Source organism: Leptonychotes weddellii, chromosome 8, assembly GCF_054177405.1.
Source record: "Leptonychotes weddellii isolate Sample4059 chromosome 8, ASM5417740v2, whole genome shotgun sequence".
NCBI classification, from domain to species: Eukaryota; Metazoa; Chordata; class Mammalia; order Carnivora; family Phocidae; genus Leptonychotes; species Leptonychotes weddellii.
In genome coordinates, this window is record NC_138376.1 from 8,393,119 (window position 1) to 8,407,543 (window position 14,425).

Here is a 14,425-nt window from a genome sequence, read left to right on the forward strand (position 1 = left end):
AGCAGGGAGCCCGACGCGGGACTCGATCCCAGGACCCTGGAATCAGGACCTGAGCCGAAGGCAGACACTTAACTGACTGAGCCACCCAGGCATCCCAAAATCTTTGGTTTTTATAATATACTTTGAAATATATATATATTTTACTCCAAACCTTAGAAGAAGAGGACCAAAATATTAGGGAATATATTTCTATACATACGTCTTAAAGCTTGTAAAAGATTTTGCACATAGGATGTTCTCTGAACCAACACTTTCTTACCATAATCCTTCCTCACTTTTTTTTTTTTTTAAGATTTTATTTATTTGACAGAGAGAGAGAGAGACACAGTGAGAGAAGGAACACAAGCAGGGGGAGTGGGAGAGGGAGAAGCAGGCTTCCCGCCGAGCAGGGAGCCCGATGCGGGGCTCGATCCCAGGACCCTGGGATCGTGACCTGAGCCGAAGGCAGACGCTTAACGGCTGAGCCACCCAGGTGCCCCTCCCTTCCTCACTTTTAATATCTGGCCAAAACTTTACTATCAAAGAAGTGAAGTAGGTGCTCTGCTTTATAACAATTACCATTTTATTTATTTATTTATTTATTTATTTATTTATTTATTTATTTATTTTTGAGGGAGAGAAAAAAAGAGCACCCATGTGCATAAGGGGCAGAAGGAGAGGTAGAGAATCTTAAGCAGGCTTCACACCTAGCGCAGAGCCCGACACGGGGCTCGATCTCATGACCCTGAGACCAGAACCTGAGCCAAAATCAAGAGTTGGATGCTTAGCTGACTGAGCCATCCAGGTGCCCCTACAATTACCATTTGAAATCGAATTCTCCCACAGCATAACATGTGCTTAGTACATAATAGCTGCCATTATTATTATGGCAATCCACGATGCCCAATGCCTGCTCCAAGGATTATATTTTATATAAAATATATACACACTTGTATAAATACAACATTTATGTTTTATAACAAGTTTTTAAAAATGTACCATGTGTCGGGTCATGAAATCAGTTTAGTAAGTCTCAGCCAGAATTTTATAAAACATGAAATAAAATAGAAAAAATATTTGAATGCATTTCAAGTAGAGACAGAAGTGTTCTTTTTTATTTTTTTTTTAAAGATTTTATTTATTTATTTATTTGAGAGAGAGAATGAGAGAGAGAGAGAGAGAGAGCATGAGAGGGGGGAGGGTCAGAGGGAGAAGCAGACTCCCCGCTGAGCAGGGAGCCCGATGCGGGACTCGATCCCGGGACTCCAGGATCATGACCTGAGCCGAAGGCAGTCGCTTAACCAACTGAGCCACCCAGGCGCCCCGAGACAGAAGTGTTCTTGTAATACTTGTTTTAGTATTGTGAACAGGGTGTGTGTGGGGTATGTGTGTGTATGTGTGAACTGTATTTCTCATCATTAGTTGCTTTTTAAAGTTTGAAAGCCATTGTTACAAGGCTTATATTTCTAATGAAAATAATGAAAACATAAGTATTCACTCTAGAATAAAGGAAAACAACTATGTTTATTCTTCTATAATTAATATTTGATTCTTTTTTTTAGAGGGGGAGGGGCAGAAGGAGAGAGGGAGAATTTTAAGCAGGCTCCACATCCAGCATGGAGCTGAAACAAGGCTTCATCTCATGACCCTGAGATCATGACATGAGCCGAAATCAAGAGGCAGATGCTCAACCGAATGAGCCACCCAGGTGCCCCTAATATTTGATTGTTATCTTATATATTCAAAACACCATTACTCAGCTTTGTACATTGTGGTAAAAGGTATTGAAACCATTTAAAAGTAATTTTCTTTTCCATGGGTGTCGTTAGAAAATTAATGGACTAGCTTTTATCAACATGATTATTTCTCACAAATGGGTTCTCTTTCCTTTTCCATTTATCTACCATGAAAATAATAATAAGAAATCCAAGGACTCTTGCTTGTTAGTTTACTACTCTCTAGTGATGACCTATTTCCACGGCAAACACGTGACAATTCCGCTTTATGACAAACTGATCTATAACAAGACAGCATCTCATTGGACGTGTATGAAAAATAATTCTAATTCATCCACCCAAACACCCACCCGCATCCTTATACACCTTTCCATATTAAAACACTTCAAGTGTTTATGAACTCTTCTAAAAAATCATAATATTGTAGGCAGAAGAAAAATAATCAACTTAGTTGTTGTACTTCACAACTGTGCATTTTTGCTTATGGAGAAAATAGGCAAAGTAGAAAATAAGAGGGAGTATTAATCTATGGGGGTCAATATTAACGTTTGTACAAGGGTTGGTGAGCAAAGGCAGAAGTCCCACACTCCTTTGAAAAGTCACAAACTTGGCATTGGTATTAAGCTGACCTCACCGACGTTCTGGATGAGAGCTAGGGCCTGGCGCATGGCCACTGGGAGAATGAGAGTGCTATCCCTAAACGGAATTCACAAATTCGCCACTTTATTTTGTCAGTATTAACTCCAGTTGGACCATCCACTTTGACCATTTAAAGGTAACATTCATTTCTTTTTTTTATTTTAAATTAAAAATTTAAAAAAATTTTTTTATTTTTATGTTAATCCCCGTACATTACATCATTAGTTTTAGATGTAGTGTTCCATGATTCATTGTTTGTGCATAACACCCAGTGCTCCATGCAGAAGGTAACATTCATTTCTAATGGAAGGACGTTTCCATGGGAAGCCTTTCTATAACAAGTGCAGAGGCTTAAAAGGGCGAGGAAGAGTCTAAGAGTCCCCTACTTCACAATTTTTTTTAAGATTATATTTATTTTAGAGGGAGAGAGAATGCGTGTGCACGTGAGAGCAGGGTAAAGGGGCAGAGGGAAAGGAGAGAGAGAATCTCAAGCAGACTGCCCTGAGTGCGGCGCCCCACCTGGGGCTCGATCTCATGACCCTGAGATCATGACCTGAGCTGAAATCAAGAGTGAGATGCTTACCTGACTGAGTCGCCCGGGGGCCCCTCCCTACCTCACAGTTCAAACAATTTATTGAGTGCTTGCTCTGTGCCAGGTACTGTGTTAGGGGCTGGAGACAGAGAGGAGTTTGCAGTTGAGTGGGAGAGCCTCCAAAACACACACATACAAATGACAATCGCATGAGCTGAGGGCTATGATTGAGCTATACTCAAGATACGAAGGAAGCACAGAGGAGAAACATCCATTCCAGGGAAGGTCATACGGAATGACATATGTTTGGGACATTGCAGAAGGGGCTAAACCATCTGAGATCTGCAAACTTTGAAATGACAACAATCTGATTTGGTTTGACCTAAGCACGGCATGTGTTGAGGCCTCCACAAGTAGTTTGGCTGTGCTGGGAAGCAGTGAGAGGCGGGAAGAGAGCACAGACCAGGCTGAAGATGAGGGCAGGGCAAAGGTCACGGCCAACATTCAAAGGCTGGGATTTTATCCTATGACTAAGATACTATTCAAAGCACTAGGATTGCCCGACTATTCAAAAATATTATTGGAGAAATCTTGAATGCCAAAAGAGAAATTTCAAACATTTAAAAAGACATTTTTATTAGTAATTCTATCTCCTTAAAATTGTAACTATTTTCAAACCTTCCCTTTTCCTTTAATTTTTATCACAGTTTCTTAATATATATGCCATCATAGTGCTCAAAACCTTTTGCACTCAATCACACTGGCTGGTAAATCATTTCCCATGTAGACATCATATATGTTAGATTTTAAATAATTATTTACTTAAGTAATCTCTACACCCAACACAGGGCTTAAATTCATGACCCCAAGATCAAGAGTCACAAGCTCTACCAACTAAGCCAGCCAGGTGCCCCTCATATATGTTACTTTTAACGGCTGAAGAATGTTTCATTGGGTTCTTACCATGGACAACTTAACCATTTTCTTTCTGCATGTCCTATAGGCAATCTCCAGATTGCTCCATGACAAATGACACTTGCATAAACAGTTTCTACATACCTATTTTATCTTACGCTTTCCTTGAGGTAACTTCTAAAGTGTGAAATTTCTAAGCTACCAGGAATGAATATTTCCATGGCCTTTCTTTACCTGGGTGGCAGAGGGCTTGGTACTTACGGTTTTGTTCCAAGTAAGGCCTGTGGTGTGGTGTTCCTTGATGTATGCTTGCAGCTCACTCCAAATGCTCAAATATGACTTCACCCAATCCACGTGGCGTAAATCGCTTTGTTATAAAAGAGGGTGGAAGAGAGTAGAGTTAGGATCTAAAATAAAATTTAAAAAAGATTGGTGGGAACATGGTAATCCAGTAACTAAGGCTCTGGATGACCCTGGACCAATTGTCTTTCCGTTTCAGTCACCGTGAACCAATTCTGAAAAGGACCCTGACAGGCTGGTGACCCAGGTCTCTCCTGAGAGGAGCCAAATGCCCTCCCTGCGCTTCAGGTGTGCGGCAGAGAGGACCACGGGGAGTGAACCCAGCAATTCGGGCCATGTGTCCTCATGTGATCTCTCATGGGGAGATGAACGTGGAGGGAGACCATTTCTTTCTGCACTACTTCTGATGCAAAATGAAAAACAATGCGCTTTCAGAAAGGAGAATTGGTATTGGAAAAAAAAAGTCCTTTGGCTTGCTTTTTAATAATCTGATTGAATTATCTGGCCAAGAGAGTCATGAAATTGGGAGAAGTTTAGAGTGGTAAGGAGGGTGCTGTTTCAAGGAGATTTCCTACAAACAGGGAACACCCAGTCCCTAATGCAACACAGAGTTGTAGCACTGGGCACAAGTGCTCAACCAAACGCCTGTTTCCCGAACACAGGATGACTGAACTCTATGAGGGCAGCTCAGCACTGTGGCTGTTTTTTTGTTTTATTTTAATATAATAGCTTTTCTGAGATACAATTCATGTCCCCTACAATTCACCCATTTAAAGCGTATAATCCAATAGATTAGGTCAACAGAGTCAGACAACCATCACCAGTCAATTTTGTAAGAGTACATTACCCCACAAAAGAAATCTCATATCCATTAGCAGTTCCCCCACATTTCCCCCAAACTTCCCCAGTCCTGGGCAATTGCTAAGCTACTTTCTGTCTCTATGGATCTGCCTATTCTAGAATTGCATACAAATGGAGTCATACAATATGTGTTTTTTTTGTATCTGACTTCTTTCACTTAGGTTGTTTTCAAGGTTCATCCACGTTGCTCTTGTATCAATACTTCATTTTCTTAATGTCTGAATAACACACCATTGTATGGATATACATTTTATCTATCTATTGCTATTGACGAACATTTGGATTGTTTCCACTTTTTGTCTATTGTAAATAATGCTGCTACAAACATTTGTGTACAAGCTTTTGTGTGAACATGTTTCATTTCTTTTGGAAATATACCTGGGAGTAGAATTGTTGAGTGTGTCTGTTTATTGTAGTAAAAAATATTGGTACATATTTCTTAAACTGAGTGGTGAATACAGGGAGTATTTTTTGTGTTGTGATTGTATCTTCCATATATTTTATAAATATTCTTTCATATCTACTCAATGTTTATTAAAACGAAAAATAACCTAAAAGTGAAAGTTATGCAAATTTTGAATTGTAATATTGGTCAGTGACCTGGTCCTCAAGTTTCTCCAACTGAACAGCCTGGGCCAGTGAGTGAGATGCAGGAGCCCCTGCATTTGCTGGCTGATGAACACTTCTGCTTCTGCCACCCAAGAGCTCAGAGGGGGATCCACTCTTGAGTCCGGCTCAATATTCCTATATCCATCCTCTCTTGAGCCTGGTGCCCAGGGAACGGAACTTTATTGCTTTTATTTTTGCCTCATTCCTTCTCTGAGTGACTAGATATCAGCCACATCACATTTAGCTAGCTGTTTATAGGGCCAGCCGTGACATTATGTAACAGAGGGGAAGAAATCCCATGACATTCCTTGAGTAGTTTAGAGACACTTACGGCATGCCTCCATTCGATCCCATTTTCAATTCCAACACCAGTTTAAAGTGTCTCTAGGATCTCTTATTTTTACTGTAGAATGTGATGCCTTTTTAAGCTGGTTCTCCAGCTTGGTTTGGACTCATCTGCGCTGCTCTTTTTATAGATGTGTGTCTCTCTTGTCCACCCCAACTGTATTTCGTCTTAACGCACTCACTGGTTTCCCTCTCAGTGGCCTGGTTAATTGTCACATCTCATTTCTGTTGCTCATTTACACTTCATTTCCCGATTTCTCCTTTCTTCTCTCTGCTCACCCACCAACTCTGTCTTAGGCAGCGTAAAGAGTCGTGACCCTCTAGGGCGGGTCCATCACGAACCATCACAGAGCTCTCTGGCTGTTGTGGGAACACGTATGGGGTGACACAGATTCAAGTAGGGAGTTTATCATCACAAGAGAACTGAGGCAGATATTCTAATGCACATACATTATCTGGATAACGGACCTCACTTCCCACTTTGCTTTAGCTGCAAAAGTGGGATATTTCCTTAACATTTACAGTAAACTCGCCTTTGAAAGGAATCGGGGGTGAACTACATGAAGCTTTGGGACAAATGTCTAACAAGCAAGCAACTGAAAATTTGGCTAATAAAGGAATACGTACCTGTGTTTGTAGTCTTTGAGGACCCTGTTAGTGTAAAAGGTGGCGGCATCATTCATCTCCTTGACATAAGGACCGGGTTTGGGGGACTGAGAGAGCAGGACCATCACCCAAGCATAGAAGGAAAAAAAAATAGGATAAGAAAGAAAATGCCTTCAAGATGAAGAAAAGCCATGGAAATATTAAGTGAAAGTTGGAGGCAAACATTTTGCTCTGTAAAGGGGCGGGGGTGAGACATTTCCACATCTCAGAACACAAAGCACTGAACCGTAAACAGGGTAAGAAAGATCTGGAGCATTCACTGTGAGAGGAATTCCCTGCAGTGTAATAGACAGAGGAAAGAGCCCGAAAGTAGCTAGAGGTTCTCCCAAACACTCCAAAAAAGGGACAAGGTGCCGGGATGCCATTCCACGCAGACAGGACTCACCACAGTTATCCAGCCGAGGGCAGGGATGCTTTCGCTGACGGCCGAGAGATGATTGAACATTTTACTCCCCCGGTTTCTCTCTCGGAAAGTCTGGATTTCCTGAATCTTTTCTGATATTGGTTTCAGAAGCACAGCCACGTCATTCTGCAAGCAAACATTGAGCACTGTGACCAAAGGCAGAACAGAAGCTCGGGCCTCTATCCAGGTTGGCCTCTGCAGGAGTGCTCGGGACCTGTCATCTGTCAGGGGCTTCCAGAGTAAGACGGATTGTTGTTGTTGTTATGGTAGTACGGTATTTTCATTCTCGGAAGGACAAAAACTGTACATATTTTTAACATTATTAAAACTGTCCTCCGGAGACATGGACGAAACCCAGCCATATGAGACAGCCCCTGTTTTAGAGAGTCCTGCAGGGACCACAGGGACACTGAGTGTGGTCAGCTATATTTTCCAAATGGAACACACAGATCACACGCTGGAACAACACAGGCCTAAAATCAGGGTGGTGAGAGGTTAGTCAAAAGGTATCTTCTTGGGGCGCCTGGGTGGCTCAGTCGTTAAGCGTCTGCCTTCGGCTCAGGTCATGATCCCAGAGTCCTGGGATCGAGCCCCGCATCGGGCTCCTTGCTAAGCGGGAATTCTGCTTCTCCCTCTCCCGCTCCTGCTGCTTGTGTTCCTGCTCTCCCTCTCTCTCTCTTTCTGTTAAATAAATAAATAAAATCTTAAAAAAAAAAAAAGGTATCTTCTTGTTCCTGTGGGACCTGATGTGAGGGAGCGTCTTCGGTTTGACCACAGTTCCCCTAATCCATGGGAAAAAGTGGAAATCTTCCATGGAGGCTCTTTTTAAGAAAATGTGATTACTTATAATATTTATAGTTACCTGAGTCTGGTTTGGCTTTCTACATTGTACCCCGTGAACTTGGCCAACGACCACTGGGTAGCCTAGCTGCTGATTAATTAATTCAACTAACTTCCTTAGTCATATGAAAAATGATTTTCAAAATTATGTGAGCTGAGTTACAAAGTATCACAGAGACAGGTGCCTGCCTGGACCACCTCCTCATCCATCCCTTTAGCAATGTCTACTTTCTTTGGTTTTGAAGTAGATACAAGGTTACCTGATTTTTTGTTGTTGTTGTTGTTAAATGTGCTCCAACGAACTAGAAACAGTTTGTACTTCAGCTTTGTAACAGTAGTTGAAGACGTTTTGGCAATATTTTACAAAATCTCGTTTGCAGGAAGAAAAATGGAAAAGCCCTTAAAACTCCTTCATTTCTTTAACTTCAGAGTAAAGCTTCTCAACCTTGGCCACACATTGAAATTACCTGGGAGCTTTGAAAAACAGAGGCCTGGGTCCCAGCCCCAGAGACTGTGATTTAACTGGTCTGAAGGTGGCCTGGGGTTGGGGGGTGGGTGGGAAATGCTCCCCAGGCACAGATTTTAATCACTGTTATAGTGGTGGCTTAGCCCCCCAAAAGACAGTTGTCTCTGCCAGGGACAGCAGACCATTAGGGAAGAAGTCGCATTCAGCTACAGCAGTTTCCAGACCTCACTTCTCCTTCTTGACCCCTGTATACCCCTTCCCCTACAAGAAAAGCACTTAAGGGCTTTGGGATTAGAATGACATCAGTTCAAATCTCAGCTCTGCCACTTACTACCCATGTGACCTTGAGCAAATTCCTTAATCTGAGCCTTGGTCTCCTCATCTGTAAGTCAGAGATAATAATACCTATAGCCCGTAGCTACAGGAGATAGAGCATTTTAAGCCTCTGTCACAGGGGAGGTACACAATAAGTGGACTTGATTATTATTACTATTATGCAATTAGCTTAGACTGGAGGCAAAAGGGCTGTCCTCTGTAATATGTAATACTCAAATAATGTCTGTGCATTTAAGATAAGAGAAGCTCCAAAGAAACATCCACCTAGGCCAACAGGATTTTAAGGTTATAGAAGTCCAAACTGGGTTGGTTCAGCTTTTGACCGACCCATTTGAGTAGGTCACAATCAGTGTTTCCAAAAGTAACTGAAAGAAGAGAAACGATCAGAGGGCATTCACATGTATTTCACGTGGGTGCGTGATTCGTGAACAATCTGTTTCATTTCCGTGGCCCATGTATGCATGCGTGCGTAGTGGTGTGTTTGCATGTATGTGTGTCCATGTGTGTGCACGCGTGTCCTGGTGTGTGTGCATTTGTGTACTGAACTACACGGTACAATGTATTTCTCATTATGAATCTCAGTCTAAAAGTGTGAGAAGCATGGATCGAATCCAATTCTCCCACCTCACATAACTAGGAGACAAGATTAGCTAGCAAGCGTTAGTTGAGTTGGAGCTAGAACCCAGGGCTTCTAAGAAGCCCCGAGAGAGTTCTCTGCATTGGGTGCTCAAAAAAATACAGTTAGCTCCCCACACACACGTTTCCTCTCTGCCAGCAAGACTAGGGAAAGGTATTGTGAAGACATTAAGGGCTCAGGTCTGGAATGAGACTACCTGGGTTCAAGTCCTTGCTGGCTCGTGCACTAAGCCCTAGGCCTTTCCACACATTACCAAATGTGTCTACGATTCCATGATCTCATCTGCAAAATAGTGTTGAGAATGGTCCCTCCTTCACAAGGTTGTTAGGAGTAAATGAGAGGACACGTCTGCACTTGGTACAGAGTCAGGTATGTTGGGGTGCTCAGAAAACAGGGGGTGATCTCAAGGTATCCGCCAGTGAAGCCTCTGACTGGCCAGATTCACTGACCAGCTCCTTCTTATCACTTATATGCAAAGACAGGGAGAGAGATTTCCTAGTTGGGATATGCAAATGGATAGAGGTGCGTTTTTGTCTGGGAGAAACAAAAAGAATTATAGGCAAAGAGAGCAAGGTGTTCTCAAGGTTCTCAGTGGACTTTTTAGTTCTTCCATATTGAAGGAGGAGAAAAACAAAAAAAGCTGCTGCATAAGCTAGCCAGGTCTTGTGGAAAATTCAAGAATACCTTTCCACCCTCTCCCCTTAGAACCATTCCAAAGAAAAGGTCTGATAGATTTGGCAAGGACACCCTGACTCAGGGTTGCAGTGGGCTGAACTGTGTCCTTCACAAATTCAGGTGTTTAAGTCCTAACCCCTGGTACTTCAGGACATGTTTGTATTTGGAGGTAAAGTCTTAAAAGAGGTAATTAAGTTAAAATGAGGTCACTAGGGTGGACCCCCAACCCAAAAGGACACAGACGTGTAGGAGGGAAGATCGCGTGAAGACGCAGGGAGATGCCTGCCTTCTATGAGGGGAGGAGAGAGGCTTCAGAAGAAATCAACCGCCATCTTGATTTCAGACTTCCAGCCTCCAGAACTGGGAGAAGGTAAATTTCTATTGTTTAAGCCACCCAGTCTGTGGTACTTCGTTCTGGCAGCTCTAGCAAGCTAGTATAAGGATGTAATGGCTTTACAAACAAGCACCTCCGAACACTCAACAGCAAACAAATCTCTAAGTAAAACAACCCTCCCCCCGCCCCAAGCATTCCCTGCCCAAACACAATTCTTCCATGTTTGTTTCTTAATGTCTGCCAAAAGTCAGGTTTAAATGTTCTCCTTGGAATTTCACTTTTTATTTATTTATTACAGCATTTTTTTAAAAAGATTTTATTTATTTATTTGACAGACTGACAGCGAGAGAGGGAACACAAGCAGGGGGAGTGGGAGAGGGAGAAGCAGGCTTCCCGCGGAGCAGGGAGCCCGATGTAGGGCTCGATCCCAGGACCCCGGGATCAAGACCTGAGCCGAAGGCAGACGCTTAATGACTGAGCCACCCAGGCACCCCTATAGCATTTTTTTAAATTAAGTAAACACTACCCCCACAACATGGGGCTCCAACTCATGACCTCAAGATCAAGAGTTGCACACTCTACCGAGTGAGCCAGTCAGGTGCCCCTGGAATTTCACTTTGAGAAGGGAAACATTTCCCTCTTCAAGGGATTCTTTTTAGTCCAAATTCAACACCCGGCTGAAGGTGTGTTATAGGTACTTCCAGAAGACAGCTGATTTTTACTTATGGCAAAACTACTAAAAAGCATCCTGATTTTGTCCAACAATTCGTTAAGCTGTAATATTCTTGCTCCAGTGACATTTTGAGAAAGGCCAGAATATCTGATTTGTTTGTGATATCTGGCCTATTGCCCCAATGGGGAAAATAACCAGAAACATTGTATTTACAATGTTAGATTGATTTATTAAGGCCATCTTCGTTTATCTCCAACTTCCCAAGAACAAACTCTAAGGTCTGAGGAGACAGGGTATTCTGGAAGATATTTTATATGGGTTATCTGATGAAAGCATCATAAAGATTGAGAAAGTTTTCTTTTGCCTTAGTTTGGCAATTGCATGAAGAACTGTCCTCATTAAAAAGAAAAAAAAAAAAGAAAGAAAAAGCCAGGCTCAGAGATCTAAGTACAACGGCTATTTGCATAACTTTAATAAACAGTATAACTTTTATTCTGTGCCAGCAGATTTCTCCTGTACTTCAAACTAGGCTTACATTCTCCAGCTCATCCTGAAGTTTCACAGCTGGAATCAAACACAGAGAGAACATTTGGGTGATGGTGTGATTTCTGTCAAGACTGAGCGCGTCAGGATGTCAGAGGAAAGGCAAATGGGAGAAGCAATTACAGGTATTGCCACCTGTTTGAGTATTGAGCCTGTATTAGGCATACTGGATAAATACAGGTTGAAAGGCCGATGTCAATCAAGGGCTTTCCACTCGTAGAAGGAGATACATTTACCAGGTGTGCTGGTTTTTTTTTAATGGATGTCCTGGTGATGGCTCCTCAGAAACATCTAGCAATTACTGTGCTTCAGATTGGCTAGTTTTACAAAGGTCTCATTCAGATTACTTTTTAAAAACTCATCACTCAAGTTTCTTTTATTCTGAGAGACCTGTCCCTGAAAGAAAACCACTTTGCAAGGCTCAAATGAAGAGTAACTGAAAAGTCTTGCCTGCCCTTCCCCTGGGTTCCGTGGGCTTCAGCAGAAGGAGAGAGTATTTCAGGACTCCATGTCTTTATGACCCTAGTTTCTGCTTTAAAGTTGAAGAATTGAGACCCATTATCAGCTTCATCTCAGTTTAGCTCCAGAAATAATTGTTTTGCAGAAAGTAAAATTAAAGAGCTTTATCAGCAAGCTCTGTAGAAACTTTACCCAAAAAGGAAAACCAAATTTCCACTCATGCTATTTTGTAAGGGATGGAGCAAACTCTGGGACTTTGACCTCAAAGATGTGTCACTGAATGAAAGGAAATAAGCCTATTTCTGGAATCCAGGGTTTTTATGTGGTTCAACATCAGGTAGAGAATGGATCAATCCACCATTACTTCTTTTTAAATAATTTTTTTTGGATTAGAAAATTAATAGACTGTGAAACATTGGGAAAAAAACAGATGGGAAAACGTAAGTGAACAACAAACATACTTAATTCCACTGCATGAAAAAAAACAGGCTAAATGTTTATTCTTTTCTGGTAGACATGTTATTAGAGATCTCTTCAAAAATAACAATAATTACTTTAAAAACACTGGCTATTAAGAACATAAAGAAGAGTCCTTGAATTCGAGCAGTTCAATTAAAACAAGCAAGCACACAAACAAACAAAATCCCATCAATATATTCTTGGCAAGTACTGTGAAAACTCTGTAATTTTAGAAAGAATGTTTTAAATGTAAATACTACAAAAGCATTACTATTATGACTCAGGCAAACTCAATAGCATCAAAGAGAAAATTGGATTTTAACTATTTGAATCCCACTTACATTTAAAATTCAAGAAAACTCACATCAAACAGTAATTCTCAGCCAACCACACTGCCAGATATCAATCATTATTACTTTGGCTAATGTGTTTTTGTGCAAAGTTTTATGAGTTGACTCCACTTTGGTGCATGAGTATACACGTGTATGACTTATAGCCCAGAGATATATAGAGAAAGGTATATATCAAAGAGTTAACAAAAATTTTTTATTTAATTTTATTGGTTTATTCATATATTCTACGTTTTCCAATCTGTACACGCATTTCTTTTGTGATGAAGGGAAAAGTTTTAAAACATATTAACCAGTTTTGTAACATTTGGTGGTAGAAAAAAATTTTAATAGGTACTATTAAATTTACATATATCAAAAAATGTTAAGCCTCTTCCTTACGATCAGGAAAGCAGCTTCAGGAAAACATTATCAGAAATTATCAGAATGAATTATGCAGATGAAGAGTAGGCAAAAGTTATCCAAATCAGGAACAGTATTTGCTTCTAAAAACATATTATTTGGGCATGTGCTAATAAATGAAGCAACTGTTTTCACCATTTTAAGTTAGGAGCAAATATTTTTTCTCAGAAACATTAACTCGAGTTAACCTGCTTTGGGGAATTGTAGACATTTCCCTGTGCCAGCTCCCCTTCGTGTTCCTCTTACATAAAATTTTTCCACTGTTCAGGAACATTTTGGAGGTTTGAGAATATGCCTTGTGGACTTCTAGAAACACTTTACATTTAAGACAACTTGTGAATTTAAAACATTCGCAAAACTGTCACAGAAGTCAATCTAAATAAACAAAACTCACCGAGCCCTGCAAATGTACATGATACCATGTTAGCTGTCATTATATTGCATCATGACAAATTCCTTGGAAAATATTTGTATATGTTTGTAAGGATATACATTCCACACATATATCTCATTTTAGGGTTCGCCTAAACTCTCTTTAAAAATACACTTAAGAATCCCCAGGGCTTTTGCTTATATTTCTTAAAAATCATTTTTAAAGAGTAAAACCATGAAGACTTGGTCTCCTTGGGGGAATGAATTGTTTTGGAGAGTTGCATTGTCCTAATACTTAAGAGAGAAGCTTCTAACATGCAAAAACTCTTACTTAAATTTTTAACGCAAATCTTTCAACAACCCATTATACTCATCAGAACTTTTTTTTCAGTAATTTTTTTTTAAGATTATTTATTTATTTATTTGAGAGAAAGAGAGCGAGACAGAGAAACAGCATGAGAGGGGAGAGGGTCAGAGGGAGAAGCAGGCTCCCCGCTGAGCCGGGAGCCCGATGCGGGACTCGATCCAGGGACTCCAGGATCATGACCTGAGCCGAGGGCAGTCGCTTAACCAACTGAGCCACCCAGGCGCCCCAATAATTTTTTTAAAAGAAACCATTTCAGACATACATAATAGCATAGAGATTAACAGGCATCCATGTATATGAAACATAACTTAATATTGCATAGGGGAGCACCTGGGTGGCTCAGTCGGTTAAGCGTCTGCCTTCGGCTCGGGTCATGATCCCAGGGTCCTGGGATGGAGCCCTACGTTGGGCTCCCTGCTCGGTGGGGAATCTGCTTCTCCCTCTCCCCCTGCCCCTGCTCTTGCTCTCTCTCTCAATCAAATAAATAAATAAATAAAAATTAATAATAAATAAATAAAATCTTTAAA

General features: G+C 41.1%; 1 protein-coding gene across 1 annotated transcript in view; it reads right to left on the reverse strand.

The window, feature by feature from the left end:
* The window catches only part of CAP2 (cyclase associated actin cytoskeleton regulatory protein 2), a 96,588-nt gene that overhangs the window by 17,391 nt on the left and 64,772 nt on the right, over nucleotides 1–14,425 (reverse strand). Inside the window, exons 4-6 of the mRNA XM_081827625.1 lie at nucleotides 6,968–7,111; nucleotides 6,544–6,629; nucleotides 4,063–4,168 (exon numbers count right to left, since the gene is read on the reverse strand). Coding sequence (XP_081683751.1) covers nucleotides 4,063–4,168; nucleotides 6,544–6,629; nucleotides 6,968–7,111 — 336 coding nt within the window. The remainder of the gene's footprint in view (nucleotides 1–4,062; nucleotides 4,169–6,543; nucleotides 6,630–6,967; nucleotides 7,112–14,425) is intronic.